The sequence below is a fragment of the Euleptes europaea genome, chromosome 19 (assembly GCF_029931775.1).
Source record: "Euleptes europaea isolate rEulEur1 chromosome 19, rEulEur1.hap1, whole genome shotgun sequence".
NCBI classification, from domain to species: Eukaryota; Metazoa; Chordata; class Lepidosauria; order Squamata; family Sphaerodactylidae; genus Euleptes; species Euleptes europaea.
Genome location: NC_079330.1, coordinates 29962860 through 29980001, shown reverse-complemented (window position 1 = coordinate 29980001; position 17142 = coordinate 29962860). Strand labels below are relative to the sequence as shown.

Sequence of the window (17142 nt, the reverse complement as noted above, 5' to 3'; positions counted from 1 at the left end):
TTTGCTGACATATGAAAATTTAAATTAGTTATTTAAATTTGAAGTCAGAAAATTTTTGGATTCACCTTTTACCCAGGAAACCCATATCACTGCTTGCCACAACAGCACCGACCATTCAAAGTCATCTAGTATGACAACTTTCATCCCCCTAATTACAAAAATAACGGGTAAAGTCTGGTTTTAGGAAATTCTTTAATTCAGCTATGATTTTTATTTATTTATTTGTATTCTAGAATGTTTCCTGCCTCTCAAGGGCTCAGGCAGACAAACACTGAGAGATCTTGGGACTTTTTCCTTCCTTGAATACAAAACCACACAGATATTTATGCAAATCTATTTTATCTAACTGGGTCATTATGAGGAAGGATATATGTATGTTACCCTACTCTGCTCCTAGTCACCAAAAGTAAATGCATCCAGAAAATGCCCAATATCAGAGTCTGGTGAATCCCCAAAGAGGCAGATGCCAAAAATGCTCTTTTGCAGACCTCTGCATTCCTGACTCCTTATGTAAATACAAAAGTTTCATTTTTGTCCAGAAAAATTATATGCAAGGGGGGGATCAAATCCTTATGGAATAATTTTTGCCAGCAAAAGTCTTCCATTACCAAATCATTCATAGGTTATACTATTCACAGATATCAACACTCAGGAAAGAATGCCACAATACGAAAGAAAGAATCCTTATCATTTCCACTAAGTCGCCAACAAGATTACCAGGTCAAGAGCACAAAGTCCACATCTGCCATCTTGCACCAATTTTCACCTCCCCCCACCTCCCCCGCTCCATCACACTGCAGAGGTATGAACCACAGACAAGTTGTTGCTGGCGCAGCAAAGACTGGGAAAGGTTTCATCAACCGAACCTTCCAGCTTTTATGCATATCAAGTAGCAAGATAAAAACCGCAAATAAAGAAATTCTGCAAAGCAGTTGCGCAAAAGGAGCTGAAAGCAATGCTTTGAAAAGAACAGTTCTGCTGTACAGAACATGTCTCCGCACGAGGCCGATACGGGTTGCCAAAGAACATGATACCTTGAACTTTAGCAGGCAAAAAGATCCAAGAGGCAAACGAAAACGTACGGGTGAAAGTACATCAGAACATACGCATATAAAGACAGACAGTCGATGGGGTAAAAGAAACAAACACAGACTTCGATTAGCATGTTGCCCTGCAACAAGCAGACAGATCAGCAAGCAGCAGCCCACAGACTTAGGAAACCGTGAGCAAGAGGGTTCCAACTAGCCCGAGAACTAGTCACTTGAAAGGAAACGAGCCAATAAGCCAACACTGGCTCTGCATCAGCTCTCCTATGCTCACCTTCCACATGCAAGAAGCTAGTTTATTTGGACTGGGAAAGCAAAGGGTTCAAATTATCACAGCAAGGGGAAAAAAACAAGACAGTCCTTTCTCCTTTGTAGGCAACCCAAACCATGAAATCCGGTCACATCCAGCCTTCATGCATTTGACCACAGAACCTCCAGGAATGCTTGCAGCTCTTTAGAACCCAGAAAACCTAGTTCCTGCCATTACTTAATGGTCACATGTAAAAGTGCTAGAGGCCATAGGAACCACTTGACATAGAAGATTTACTATTCTAGCTCACGTATAAATTTATATTCTACACAGAACAAAAAACATTTCCTTCCCCCCCCCCTTAAAAAAGGTAAAGGTCCCCTGTGCAAGCACCAGGTCATCCCTGACCCATGGGGTGACGTCACATCTTGACGTTTACTAGGCAGATTTTATTTACGGGGTGGTTTGCCAGTGCCTTCTCCAGTCGTCTTCCCAGCAAGCTGGTGTAGCTGTTCCCCACCCCTTACTGATCCCAAAAGTTGTGGTTGGCTGTGCTGCTGGGCAGGCAGTGATGTTGTGCAGCTGTTAACCCAATTCTCACAAGCCAGTGGGATCTGTGCAAGACCATGGTGGAAAGTGCTGTCAAGTCACCACTGGACTTATGGTGACCCCATAAGGTTTTCAAGGAAAAACGTTCAGAAGTGGTTTGCCTTTGAGTCGAGACCCTGGACTTCCTTGGTGGTCTCCCATCCAAGTACCTGCTTATTTCCGAGACCAGGATAGCCTGGGCTTTTCAGGTCAGCACACAAGAACCTGCACACTGGGATTTGCCCACATCCATCCAGGGAGCTTCAAGGCCCCCAAGCCTTTGTATATACCAAGAGGAATTATACCACTGGTCAGGCCACTGGAAGGAGCCCCGTGGCACAGAGTGGTAAGCTGCAGTACTGCAGTCAAAGCTCTGTTCATAACCCGAGTTCGATCCCGACAGAAGTCGGTTTCAGGTAGCCGGCTCAAGGCTGACTCAGCCTTCGATCCTTCCAAGGTTGGTAAAATGAGTACCCAGCTTGTTGGGGGTAAAGGGTAGACGACTGGGGAAGGCAATGGCAAACCACCCTGTAAATAATAGTCTGCCTAGTAAACATTGGGAAGTGAGATCACCCTATGGGTCAGTAATGACCCAGTGTTTGCACCTTTACCAGGCCACAGGCCAGCAGGGCACAGGACAGTCTCCTCTAGCTGACAGTTGCTTTTGGTTTTTGCAGGTCCTCAGCCTTTTGCACTCCTGCTATGATTAGTGGGAAGATTCGAGAAACGGGACCTGGGATCTACTGCACCTGAAGCAGATGCTCCACCAATGAACTATGACCCCCACAAGGAACTTCCTGGGGAGCTCGGGCTGGTTGTCTACTACACTGGCACCCTCAGCCGTCACCAGCCACCTAAGTCCAAGCCTTTGCCCCTTTTCCCTGCCCTTATTTGCTCATCTGCCATTCAAACCTTTAACAAAAAACAAAAAACCACCACTCCTGAACCTCTTTGAAAATACAAGCTTTCAGCTAATCACAGGAGGGTATGCAAATCTATTCCGTTTGCATAGTTTTATCACCAGCGCAGAATTCACACATCCCTGCTTATAAGCAGGCAACGCTTGAGGAACAAGAGGAAGGTGTGACGCAATCACCACTGCACCTATCAGGACACGCCGTTGCTTTCCTAACAAGCCGCGAGCAATGGAGATGTCCTACTTTAAGCCCTGCAGGGGAGGAATTACAATAATCGAGCTGCCATTGTCACTAGGGACATGTGTCACTGTTGTGAGGCTGTCATAAGATAAAAATAATACCACAGCCGAGAGCCGGCCGCACAGCTGAAGAGGTAATTTTCATATTACATCTGGCAAACAGCCCTCCAAGAGAGACATTGAGATTCTTCACCCAGCAGCCTGCCTCGGCAAGAAATCCCCTCAAGCCAGTGGGGCAGAGCAGAAGGGGCATATTCTGTTGGGCAAAAAAGACGTCATTATCCCACACCTGATGATGATAACCAAGGCAGCCAGCTGGCAAAATCATTCAAGCATTCCCCGCTAAGACAAAGATGAGAGGTTGAATCCGAAGGCCTTTTCCCACTGACGTAAAGCACTTCTACCAGCGGAGGGGGAATCAACCCCCCCCATCCCACTGCAGATCTTCATTTTGCCTCCTATGCTGTTCCTATGAGTCCCCAGTCCCCTAACTATTTTGCCTATAAGCAGCACTTCGGAGAACTCAGAGGGAGGTGGTAGTGGGGAGGTGGGATACAGGACAGTTCTGCTCCATTAGTGAAGTTCTTCTGACAGTACTTTGGATCCAACCTAGGAAGCGTACATATATACATGGTTCTACCCTCTTCCATTTTGTGTTCACAACAACCCTGTGAGGGAGGTTAGATTGACAGAAAAGCACTGCCCCAAGGTCATCCAGTTAATTTCATGTCAAGTGGGGGATTTGATGGTTCTGTATTAGTTCAGAAAAGACCTAGCTAGGAGAACCAGTGAATAATGAGAAGCTGCTGCACCACATCCTTCAGTTTGGGTTTTCAGCTGAGAGCATTTCCAGATCCAAGCAGAATCCTTTTGTTGTTGTTGTCAAGTCACAGGCAGCTGACTTATTGCGACCCCATAGGGTTTACAAGGCAAGAGACGTTTGGAGGTGCTTTGCCATTGCTTGCCTCCACGCCATGACTCTGGATTTCCTTGAAGGTTGCCCATCCAAACACTAACCTGGGCCAACCCCGCTTAGCTTCTGAGATCTGACAAGATCAGGCTAGCCTGGGGCTATCCAGGTCAGGGCAGAATCCTTTACGCCAGTGTTTTAAAAACTGAGTTCCAGTTTTCAGTGGTCCCTCAATGAGACCATCAGCAATAGTGGAGAAGGTACTGATCTTTGGCAATGCACAGTCCCAAGACAGTGTTGGAGGCACTTCAGGACACAACCTCAATTCACAAGGAACAATTCAGATCCAAAGACTTGACCATACACCCTTTCCTACAAATGACAGGCATTCTGTGGAGGCAAGCCTTTCCTCTCACCAGCAACAACGAACCACCCACCAGACACCCAAACCCAGGAACTAAAAGCTGAAACAAACCTAGGGACCAATTTTATTCCCATACACAGCGAGGCAATACTATTATGTTTCTGTGCTCCTCCAAAAAGAACTTCAAAGGGAGAATTCAACATCAAAACACTGAACTAGTGTTAATCTCCTGATGAATCCAGGCTTGAACAAGAACTTGGGTTTCCTCATTCACTATACCTTAAGCAGATGATGAGAGGGAGGGCATCTTGGCCATCTTCTAGGCATGGAGTAGGGGTCACTGGGTGTGTGTGGGGGAGATAGTTGTGAATTTCCTGCATTGTGCAGGGGGTTGGACTAGATGACCTTGGAGGTTCCTTCCAACTCTATGATTCTATATATCTGCCATCAGCTCAGCATGACATTACAGACATTAATTAATTCACAGTGGGTAGCCGTGTTAGTCTGTTTGCAGTAGTCAAAAAGGGCAAGAGTCCAGTAGCACCTTAAAGACTAACAAAAATATTTTCTGGTAGGGTATGAGCTTTAAGGTGCTACTGGACTCTTGCCCTTTTTGACAGACATTAATTAGTTCTGCTTATGCTGCGTCTTCCTTGTCTAGATCCAACTTTATATTTCTGTTGTTCTGCCCATCTTCCAACAAATAGGAGCAGTCATCTGAATGGACTGATTTCACTTTGATTAGCTATTGTCTCAAAGCAGACTCTCTTTGTTACAAGCAGCAGAAGAGCGGGAGTGGGAGAATGTAACTCTGCATATAAACAACTGCGACGCATGTACCCTTCAAGGACCTGATGAAGTTAGCTGTGACTCAGGAAAGCTTTTGCTGGAATTAATTTTGTGGGACTTCTCTTAAGGCATTAAATTTGAAAGCAACTCCTGGAAATCAATTACTAAAAAGCTACAACCATCAGAGACCGGCAGAGAGGTCCAGAGTCCACCGCACCACAAAGCTGAGACCACAGAAGCACAGTTTCAAGCTCCAAAGCCAAGCCAGAACCCAAGCTGTAAAAGAAATGGATTGTGACTCCTTTTAAGAAGTGACAGCGTGCCACCGTCATTCCACAGCCTTCTAAGAATGTTTCCTGAAGTCAGTCTTCCTTCCTCTTATCATGACAAGCGCTAATATATTATGCTGCCACCAATCCATTTCAGCTAGAGAGTGACAATTCAGGCCTTCAGGAATTTTAAAACTACATCCAAAGCAAAAAAAAAATGAGGGTCACAAAGCATAAGGCCTAGACAGACAAATCTTAGAGAATTTTGACATAGTGGATACAGAGAAGAAAATATCATTATAAAAACTGGGCCAGGAACATTAAGTTTAAAAAACACCTTTTTTTTAAAAAAGGCACAATTTGTAAGTTAAATCTTAATAAAGAAACTGGCTGTGGGTTATGAAGCATGAGAAATGTAGAACTCTGGCTAAACTGTACTATGCAATATTGTTCATTATTCACTGTATTGTTCATGCAAAATGGCAGTCAAAATCCTGTAATGCCAAAGATCTTCCATAATGCTCTGGCTAGCCAAGTTTTTTTGCCTCTGGGTGGAGAACTGGGTGGACACAAGACAGTGAGGGACTGGAGGGGGGAAATTTTTTGAGAAACCCCGTTTCTCAAAAGAGCCCTCCAAGAAAACCAGTTGCTGGCCAGGAATCTAAAAACCATGAACTGGCTCCTCTTATCTCATTAGATGTAGCCCATCTGCCTACCTCAAAAACAAGGTTGTATAACTATCCCTGCATGTGTTCATAACCTAGGAAACCGTGAAGAAGCCCATTAAGTTTAGCAGTGACATCAGCAGCTTTTAATTAGGCATCATATTAAGTGGATGGGGAAGTCCAATATTCCTAACCACCAATGAGGACATTAAAGCCTCAAGGTTTCAGAGTTACGGTCTGTGTGGGAAAACCAATAGGAACAGGTACTTCATACTCCTCCCCCCATCGAGGAAATACATACAATGATAAGTTAGAAGTTTCATCTGACTCCTGAGTGGCTGTATCTAAATAACAGACAAAATATCGAAAATATCTAAAGGTGTGCAGACAGTCCTGGAAAATGCAGAAAGAATTCTTCTCTGGAAAGTACGTTCCAGCACAACTGAAAACCAGCGCCCACATTTTCCAAGAATCACTTGTGAGGCTGGTCTGGCACGATAATAAGAAAACCTGAAAGCCACCATTGCAATGAAATTATGCATTCCTCACAGAAATAAACAGCACCAATCACAAAGAACTGGCTCTACGGTGAAAACTTAAGGATGTGAATCTTAAGATACATCTGCGGGGCTTTGCTCAGAAGTCATCAAGGACAAAAACAGGTATACGGTCTAATTTACAGTTCAGTTTTAGAGATGTCTGTGCAAGTTATGACCAAAGTAACTTGCAGCGCAAAATAAGAAATCTATAGAATGCCCAAGAGTCTGCTCTATAAGTGACATCAGCAAATGCCTTCCAATCCTTGCACTTACTGGTGGTAACTACGTCCTTGTGTCGCTACCTTAAGTACTTCAAAACACATCTGTTGCTGTAATACCTGTAATTGAAGCCTTCTCCAGGACATGATATTCCGCTGTTGCAATACAAGGAGATCCTACCCTATAACATAGCTGTACATATGGCGATTCAGTAAGATTATGCTAATAGAACTAGTGCAATTGTTTCAAGTCAACAGGCACCATGGCAACTGCAACTTCTTCCACTCTTTATTGTGAACACAGAGAGCCAATGTAGAGTAGATGCTAATAAGGCTGAGTGGTGAATCAGGACGTTCCAGGTTCAAACCTCTGCCACGAACGCAGGTGAAGCAAGCCCATGCTTAAGGACCGCCTTGCCCTACATAATCCTGTGCACCAGCTGCAGTCCTCTAAGTAGCTACTTGCATCTTGTACTGTTAGAGCAACTCTTTCTAAACCTTAGTGCCAACTTTTTGGAACGGCCTACTAGACAGAGGCAGTAGGAAGGAAAACAAGAGGAGCACAGCAAATCTGTGGCCTTTTTCAACGCAGTGCTGGCTTGTGTTTTTATATGACGTTTGGTGGTGGGATGGAGAGCCAGTATGGTGTAGTGGTTAAGGGCATCAGACTAGTTATGTAGGAGACCTGGGTGTGAATCCCCACTCGTACCATGGAAGCTCGCTAGATGACCTTGGGCCAGTCACACTCTGTCAGCCTAACCTACCGGACAGGGTTGTTGTGAGGATAAAATGAAGGAGGGTTATAGGGTAAGCTGCTTTGGATCCCCATTGGGAAGAAAGGCGGAGTGCAAAATAAATAAATAGTATTGTGTATATTGTTTAGATTTTATTACTGATATTATTGTCTTGCAGACAGTTCAGTATTATTTGGGGAAAGGCTTTGGGAATACAAATATTCGCCCTTCTGAAATATCAAGATAATAACCACGTAAAGCTTGCCACAGGCAAAACACTAGTCATATGATATTATAGAGTTAGTATGCTGTAGTGGTTAAAAGCGGAGGACTCTAATCTGGAGAACAGGGTTCAATTCCCCACTCTTCCACATGAAGCCTGCTGGGTGACCTTGGGCCAGTCACAGTTCTCTCAGAACTCTCTCAGCCCATGGAAGCAGGCAATGGCAAACCACCTCCGAACTCTCTTGCCTTGAAAACCCTAAGGGGTCGCCATAAGTCAGCTGTGACTTGACAGCACACACACACACACACACACAAGATACTCTAGTTTCATGAACCACAGCCCCCACCTCTGACAGATTTATTAATCTTTTAAGTGTCACAAAGCTCACTGTAATAACACTGACTCTACCTTGCAAGGCTGTTGTAAATAGTACCAAGATTTCACACACACTAATTAATATAAAATATTAAGTGTTATTTACACCTAAAAGAATGTCTCATTCACACCAAGATGATGTAACCAATCCCACATCCCATTTTAAAATGCAGATGAGAGTTGCTCTAACCTCCAATGCAAAGCTGCTGAATTGGAATTTATATGCAGATATGGCACTATCAGGCTTGGTCTCAAGACAGACTGGGAAGGGCTACCAAAAGGAATTGCCCTGCTCTTCATCTTGCTTTGCAACTTATTACCAGTTGATAGTGGTCCACTCCCACGGTTTATTAGATCTTGTACTCTTTTAATTGGCTCTTGCTTTCATTTGTTCTCTGGGAGTTCAATGTAACACACCTATCTCCTGGATCCCTGGACCTTCTGGCTTCTCTCTAGTAAAGCAGCCCTTCCCCCTGCATATACCCATTTCTGACAACTGAAGGGAAACATTTCAAGCCTCTGAAGAGAGAGTTCTGGCTGTAAAGATTGATGCAACAACATGGTTATTAGCCTTTCAGGTACAAGACTTGGCTAGAATAAGCAACACAAGGACACCTTCAGAATGTGCCATTTTCAAAGGGATTCAGCAAACGTTAAGCATTTTCAAGTCCCATAGAGCTTCAAGCGGAGAAAATTTAAACTCATGCTTACCAGTGCCCTTGAAATCAATGGACTTAACACACATTTATCACACTTATTCACCTCATCTCTATCCACCCAAGGGGCATACCAAGAATTTCAGAAAGAAAGAGAAGCAATCCAGCGCCAATTTAAAATGATGCTCAACTCAGCCACTCGGCAGTAATCTTTCAAAAGGTCTTTCCCAATCGAAGTGCAATCAAAGGGGTGTATAAGGATAGAACAAAGTGTTCTTCTCAAGGCAATGAGCCCCACAGGGTGGGCTCTACTGTGCACCTTGCACTCAGATCTCTAGAAGTGCTTAAGTTTGAACTGTGCTGAACAGATGAGACCAAGTACAAAGATGTACAGAAGTACATCTTCCATAATTAGCAAATACCAATTAAACAACTCAGTTAAACAACTGAGCTGTTATATTATTAGCCAACAAAAACTTAGCCATTATATTATTCATTTCAAAGTGTTTCACGAGCATTTGCCCAGAAACCATAAGCCCTGTGAGGCAGGACAGTACTACCAATCCCATATTGCAGATCGAGAGAGGAAGGTGCTCTAAATGAGCAGAGAGCTTGACCAAGGCCATCCAGCACACTTGTGGCTGAGTCACAATCTGAAGCAGGGACTTCTGGGATCACACTCTCAGCAACTAGGACACACCCGTTCTAAACAGGAAACAATCGTGCAACAGGAAGACTATTTAAAGTGCCTGAATGACTATTATTTAAATTGTTTAGAAACATCTGCATAACGTCAACGGGATACTATGAGTTCATTAAAAAAACCACAAGCCAACAGTGTTAAATGAAACTATTTAATAACGCTTCTTAGATTCAGAGAGTCCACAGCTTCCCAGGGTTAACTTAAGTACCTTTCAGTAGTGAAAGGTGCAAAAATAGCCAAAGACTTGGAAATAATTTTATGCACGTGACCCTACTAAAATCAGCGCTGGCCACTTTACACAGTTCAGTTGACACTGAATTAACTACAAATCACGCTTGTAGATTTGAGCACCCAAATGTTTCTCAGACTACCACAGATTCACCTATTCTATAGCACTCAACCTTCCCTTCCACCTTGCTATTCCTCTATCGCACCCAGTTTGTGCCTCTCCTGTTTATGTTGGCTTCTATCAACACAGGCTACCACGCTAGTCCACAGTTGGTACTGTGAAACACTCAGCATCCGGACTCAGCTCTTCATCCATTCACCTCCCCCCGAAATGGCCTTTAAGAGATTTCAATAGCCAACACTCTTCTGATCTTCTAACATGGATGAGATCAAGGCTCGCCTGCCCCAGAAAATTTAGACTTCTCCATTTTAAAGCCTTCCTCAAATCCCATTGCCACGAAACTTCAACTATCTTGGCCTCACCGATCTGGCTCTCCTTTCAACTGCACACACCCTTCCTACTTACATGAACACTAACTATGAACACTAATTGCTGACACAAAACAATGGTACTTAGTAGCAGAGATATTTCGAGGCAGTGGTTTAAAACCGCCAAACCAGCCACCACATATCTGCCCAATCCCTTGTATGAAGCCAACTATACCACTAGTCCAAACGGCCTTCTTTTTCCTCTGTTGTGTATATATTCTTCTTTATGCTATTTTAAAACACTATTTTAAACTTCCAGATTTGGCCCGTGTTTGTATGCAATATCCAATAATTCTACATCCTTTAACCAGCTACTGTTTTGAAATTTGTTATTTTGATAGGATTTTTTCCCTTTTACTTTTTTAATGTCCGTCTTTAAGTGTGCAACGATGGCTTTTTGAGCCTATTTCTCTTTTGTAAACCACACTGAGTACATTTTGGTACAAATGAAGAACAGCTATATTCAAGTCCAGTAGCACCGTGGAGACCAACAAGATTTTGAGGGTATAGGCTTTCAAGATTCAAAGCTCCCTTAGTCAGAAACTTCTTCAAAAACTCTGAAACTAAAGGAAGAACCGCCTTTTCCAAATAGACCTCCACCTATTACTAACTTTAAAAAGGACACTAATTTTAGCAATAAGTTACTGCCATATGTAGAGCAACTTAATGTTATGGGGGGGGGCAGAATTAATTATCCTGGAGCTGCATCGCTGCCCTTGACAACTGCAATAAATGTTCATACAAGATCAAATGCATACATTTGGACTGGAGCAACCTTCAGACAGAGACACAAGACCACCCCATAAAGCTGTCCCGTAGCACTTTATGCAGCCAGGCACTAACATATGGCCCTCACCACAAATGTCCCATCGCCCGATCAGCCAGTTTTCTCCCAGTCCAGAACAGCACAGCCAGGCAGCAACTGTATGCTTGTTCCATAAGACTAATGCACAAGGTGTTTGCAGTGTAACAGAAGCAAAATTCACAGTCCTGCCCCAAAGAGCTTACAATATAAACTTAGATTTTAAAAGATACCCAGGGAGGGGAGGATAGAAAGGAGATGATAACACAAGCAAATGGAATTACATGCACTCCATCACAAACCTCTCTCCCAAATCAAGCTGATAAGGGAATCAAGTCTGCAACAAGCAAGCAAAGAAACGCCATGTCTGGAGAACCACACTGTCGTGCAAAATGTCCGAGGCTTCCTTGTATGCCTCACCTGCTAGTTCATGATGGATCAGGTCAGTGAAGCCGGGGTCGTCACCCCACCAGAATATCCACAGCTCTCTGCGCCCGGGTCTCTGGTCTCGCCGCCACACGCTCAAGATGTCAGCTTTCAAGCAACGGCTGTAGCTGCTCAGAATAGGGTCTTCTTCCGTCACCGGGAAGAGAATCGGGGCAGACGTTGGACCTTGCCACACATATCGCTTCCATTTAATCCCCGTTAAATCAGCCTGAAGGGGAAATGTAAGAGAAATTAGACTACCAAAAACTGAACAAGCTGGGATGTCAGCATTTACTGAATCCAGAAATTCTTGATCACTTTATAGAAAGTTTTCCTCCCATCTGATGGGAAACACACACACACCCCGCCCCAAATTTTAGAGAGTAAACATAACATTGGTTCTTGTAGGTTGTCCGGGCTGTGAAACCATGGTCTTGGTATTTTCTTTCCTGATGTTTCGCCCGCAGCTGTGGCAGGCATCTTCAGAGGAGTAACACTGAAGGACAGTGTCTCGGTTACACAGCCCGGACAACCTACAAGAACCAATGAACTCTAACCGTGAAAGCCTTTGACAAAACATAACATTGTTTTTCTTTTTATTTCACACAAATGTCTGACAAAGCCTAGTAACAATGGCTACAATTCTGACCCATTAGACCAGTGAGAGTCTTGCCAGCATGGCGGGGCGGGAATTATGCTATTGAATGTCCAGTTATAGAGAATCTAGAAGCAAAGATCCTTCATGTGTCACCTCCTTAGTGAGCTTACTTTATTCACTTAGAGCATTTTTATCTGGGAATGGAGCTGCAATAAAACTGGACCTAATAATGCGTAAAAGACAAAAAGAGTAACAAAAATATTAATACACCTGTTCCCAATGAAAAGGAGCAGCAGGGGAAAATCCCATAACATGTTTTTATCTAGCTTCAAGCATGGAACCCTTACTATCATAACTTTGTTGTGGATCTTCCCAAGAGCCCAAAACAGATTGTCAATTCACTTATGGTTAGGCTTCCTTATCTGAAATAATCAAGGAAATACCTTTCTCCAAAACAGCGTACAGTACGTCTTCCATGCAGCAATTATTACCATAAATAAAAGGATTACATCTAATCTGTTTCTCAACCCAGTTTTCTCCCAGACACAACACCTTTAAAAGTGATCAAGTTTCAACAGAATGACCCCACTGTGGGGGGGGGGGGGGCAAGGCAGTTCCAAATAAAGGCAAGGAAGTTGCCAAAGGGTTCAAATTTCACACACACCCCAAGCTGTTGAGAGAGAGAGCGCTCTTTCCCCTTCCCCTCTATATATGCAAACAATAAAAACCCTTCTCGGGAGTATTTAATTCCAACTAGGAAGCTTCCGCTACTTCTGTCAAGTGGCAGAATTTGCAACAGTTGGTGCTCTTGGAAGGGAAAGCAGTGGTGGGGGGGAGCATGCCTTAAACTGGTAACTCCGAGCAGCAGCAGCTGGGCTCAGCCAGCAGCCTGTGATCCTACATATACACTGGGCTGCTTGGATTCCTTATTCCCTGCTAAGCAGAAGCACAGCAGCTTTACCATAGATTTTTCTTCCAGACTTAACACCACCAGCCAGTCAATCTAGCTATGAGCTGAAAGAAACTAGGGGGAGGTCAGTAAAACAAAACCCACCCCTGGCCTGAAGTTCAACTGGATCCTAAAACAATCAAGGATCAACCATATTTTAAGGCAATAAAAAAGACGACTGTGCGTTGAGGGGGAGGTCACGCACGTCCCCCATTTCTTAACAAAATTACAGATAGCACTGCAGCTTTTTCAAAAAGAATGGGAGGACACTTTTTGTCTCTGATGTAAGGAGGGACTGGACTGAAGGGGGGTGAGAAAGAAAGAGAAGTCATGCAAACTTAGCCTGGGAAACATGAGAAAGAAAATGGCTTAAGCTAAAGAGGCAAGCCAGAACTGAGATAAAATGAAAACACAAGAATCCCTTTAAAAAAAAGAGAAAACGAAAGTTGAGAGAATAATGAAAAGCCGAAAATGGGGAGGGGGTAAACGATACTATGGAGAAAAGAAGAAGGCTGGAAAGAAGAGGAGCAGAGCTTTGGCAGAAGAGAGGAGCATGCAGGAAGGCTAGGCAATTCCTGGCAAGGCCTACTCCAGAGGACTCCTCCAAGCAGAAGCAACGCTAAAAATGGCTGCTTTGCTTCCATTCCTCTCACCCCCCCTCCTTCCTTTCCTTTTCCCTCCCCTAGCCATCTCGTCTCCCTTCGCCCCCACCCCCCTTCTCGCTCACTCTGCTGGGTTATCTCCAGCGATCTCCCCACCTCACTAAAACAGAAAAAAAAGTAGCCACTTACCAGACAGAATAGATTGGAATGGCAATCTTCCAAGCTGGCCCCGTTCGGCACGAAGCAGGAACTCATCCTCACAGCCACAACCCACACGCCATTATCCCACAGCCTCCGACAAGAAAGAAAAGAGACAGACAGAGAGAGAGACACACACACACCACAGACTGGGAGGAGAGACACAACCAAGAAGGAAAGGTTCTTCTTTTTTCCTTTGGGGGGATAAAAAAAACAAGTCACACAAAAAGAGGAAAGATATTCAGGGCATACAACACACAAATAAAAGAAGGGAATAATAATCCAGGGAGAGGAAGGAAAAGGATTTAGTGAAAGAAAATCTTGGTTCTGAGAGATCAGTTTCACAACCTCTTGGCCAAAAGAAAGGGATTCAATCCACAGACAGAGGGGAAGGGGGAAAGACAGAGCAAGATTCGGGTGCTGAATCCAGAGGGATTACAAAGAGCGGTTTGTAACCCTCATAGCAACTAAAGAAGGGGGGAACCAAATAATCCAGTGCTTGAAGGATGGGAGGGAAATATATCCAGGGGATTCTTCTCACACCTAGACCACCCCCCAATTTACAGGAACAAGTAGTCCAGGAGGCTGTAGGAGAAAAGGGGACTGTGTTTCCTCTGTTCGCCCCAAGAGTCTATGGGGTTTCCTTCTGTGGCTTGGTGGGGATGGTTTGTTTTTTTCTCCCTCCAAAATAAATTAAAATGTTAAGCCATTAAAAAAACACTTGCTGGAATGCAGAAGCCAGCAGAAGAGAAGGAAATGTCTCCTCAAGTGGTCAACCCCCTCCCCAATGTCTTCTTATTCCTGCTGGGGTGGGGGTGGGAAAAGTTCCTTTTAACAGAGCTGTCTTCCAAGTTTTCTTCAAGAATCCTCCCTTAAAACCTCCGGCACTGAAGTGAAGACCAGATCAGTCTGTGATATTTCTTTCCTGGTGGTTGAGCTTATTTTTGTAAGAAGCCAGGTGAGTGGTAAAAAGGGGGGAGTCTCTTCTGCCTCGAAAGCGGGGAGTATCTCCTCTTAAGGGGCGGTTTTTCAGCCCAAAGAGGTGGGTGAAAAAATAAAACAAAACAGGGCAGCCCCCCCCCTTTCAAGAAGGGCTAAACTTCAAGGGCAACTGTCCCCTCACTAAAAACAAAGCCCCCCCAGCCTTCTTTTAGGCACCTTCTTTTCAAGGCTAGTGCCCAGAAAGGCCTTGTTAGGAGCAGTGCAAAAACCCTTCCCCCGCCCTCCCCAAAATCACAACTCTTCCAAGCACTTTTGGTACTCCAACTGAAGAACAATCCTTTGCTGCTGATAGTCCTGCAAGGATGGGGAGGGGGTGCAGACTCCTCGTTTTCGCTCCCCCCCCTTTTCCTATATATGTATGTCAGTTTTTTGACAGGGAAGATTGCAGCGGCAGCTTATTCAGAAGCGGGGCCGAAGCCAGCGACCCAAAAAAGCCTTTCCAGGGAAGCAATTCTTCTCCAAGCCGGAACCAGGCGCCTTTTTTTCTTCGAGGGGGGGGGCGCTGAAGATAGCCGTGGAAAAGTGGGGGGGGGGAGAGGGATAAGGATCTGCTTCTCTCCCACCCCTTCAGAGAAAGAACAGGGCTTTTTCTCTCCCCTTTAACGAAGTATTTCTTGTCTGTGATGGGGGGGGGAGGAGATCAGCACCCCTTCCCTTCTCCTTCCCCCAAGAGTCCCCCCAAGTTTGGGATGGAGAAACTGGAGCTGCTTCTTCCTCCTCTTCGTCGTCGTCGTCCCCTTTATTTCTGGGAGGCGATGCGGGGGGGTTGTTTTTTCTTCTCCCCCCTCTCCTCAGAGGCGGTGACAGGTGATGGGGAGAGCCGTTGGCGGCGGATGCCTCAGAGGAGGAGCCCCCCCCCTCAAAAAAAAATCCCCCTCCTTCCTCGCCTCCGTCCTTCCTTCTTCCCTCAGCGGTGCTTCTGTCGGCGGCTACCCAGCCGCGGCATCCTGAGCGGCCTCTTCCGTTCCGCCTGCCGGGCCCCGAGCCTCTCCTCAGCGGGTCTCCCCCATCGCGCCGCTCCCACCTCCCGTCGCCGCCGCCGTCGCCGCCGCCTTTTAACGTCCCCCCCTCCCCCTCCTCTCCTCTCGCTCGCTTCTCTAATGGCGGCCGCGGCAGAACTACGTCGAGAGGGCGACCCTCTCCTCTCCTCCGTTCCGGAGCGCCGATTGGGCCGGGGCTCGTCACGTGCCCCTGGCGGCTCGGCCACTGGCCGGAGGGGAAGGAGGGAGGAAGGAGATGGGATTGGATGGGGAGGAGGAGAAGGGGCGGGGGAAGCGAGAAAGAATCGCCGGGACGAGCCGCGGCCGCTAGAGGCGCCAGAGAGCAAATGACGGGGAGGAGTGGGGAAGGGGGGGGGGAGAGGAGCGCGACCAAGAAGCCCCGGTGGAAGGAGCTCGTTGAGAAGGCGACATCTAGTGGCCCGGTGGAAAGCTTGCAGGGGAAGGTTGGAGTGGAGCGGTGGTTCCCAACCTTTTTTTGACCAGGGACCATTAGGACTTTTGTGTTCGGTGCAGGGACCCCAAGGTTCAAAATAAAAATCCCGAGAATTTGAAAATAAACTTTAATCATAACTGTTAGTGAAACATTAAACTTAGCATAATATTTGAATATATATATTTTTATAATAGAGAACTTTTAATTGAAAATATTAATTTATTATGGGTTTATAACTTTGTTTCGCGGTCCTTAATTTAGTTCTCGCGGACCCCTGGGGGTCCACGGACCCCCGGTTGGGAACCAGTGGGACATATTTGCCTTGTTTGTTTGTTTCATTTATAGCTCGCCTTTCTCACTGGTGCTCAAGGAGGATGACAAATATGCTAAGAACTAAATATTGTCGAAGGCTTTCAAGGTCAGAGTTCACTGGTTCTTGCAGGTGATCCGGGCTGTGTGACCGCGGTACCAAGACCACGGAAATTTAAGTAGGGCAAGCGTTTGGGGGACCAATGTAAATCTGCACATAAGAAGAAGAGTTGGTTTTTATATGCCGACTTTCTCTACCACTTAAGGAAGAATCAAACTGGCTTACAACCACCTTCCCTTCCCCTCCCCACAACAGACACCGTGTGAGGTAGGTGGGGCTGAGAGAGTGCGGAGAGAACTGTGACTAGCCCAAGATCACCCAGCTGGCTTCATGTGTAGGAGTGGGGAATCAAACCTGGTTCTCCAGATTAGAGTCCACCGCTCTTAACCACACTGGCTACTCGTGTTCTTATTACTTCTGATAGTTCCTATATTCGTATGTTATTAATATTACAAGTATCAGTGTTTTCTGATTTATTAATTATCTAAGAGGTTTCTCTGCCGCCTCATGACAGTCCTGCTCAAGGTGGCTTACAAGTAAAATAACAATATCTTAA

General features: G+C 45.3%; 1 protein-coding gene across 3 annotated transcripts in view; it reads right to left on the bottom strand.

The window, feature by feature from the left end:
* MED13 (mediator complex subunit 13) overlaps window positions 1-13974 on the bottom strand; it is a 150515-nt gene extending 136541 nt beyond the window's left edge. For all 3 annotated transcript variants that reach the window (XM_056865609.1, XM_056865611.1, XM_056865610.1), the window contains exons 1-2: window positions 13772-13974; window positions 11428-11662 (exon numbers count right to left, since the gene is read on the bottom strand). In XM_056865609.1, the coding sequence (XP_056721587.1) occupies window positions 11428-11662; window positions 13772-13837 (301 nt within the window). In that variant the 5' untranslated portion in view covers window positions 13838-13974. The remainder of the gene's footprint in view (window positions 1-11427; window positions 11663-13771) is intronic.
* Window positions 13975-17142: the final 3168 nt, after the last annotated feature.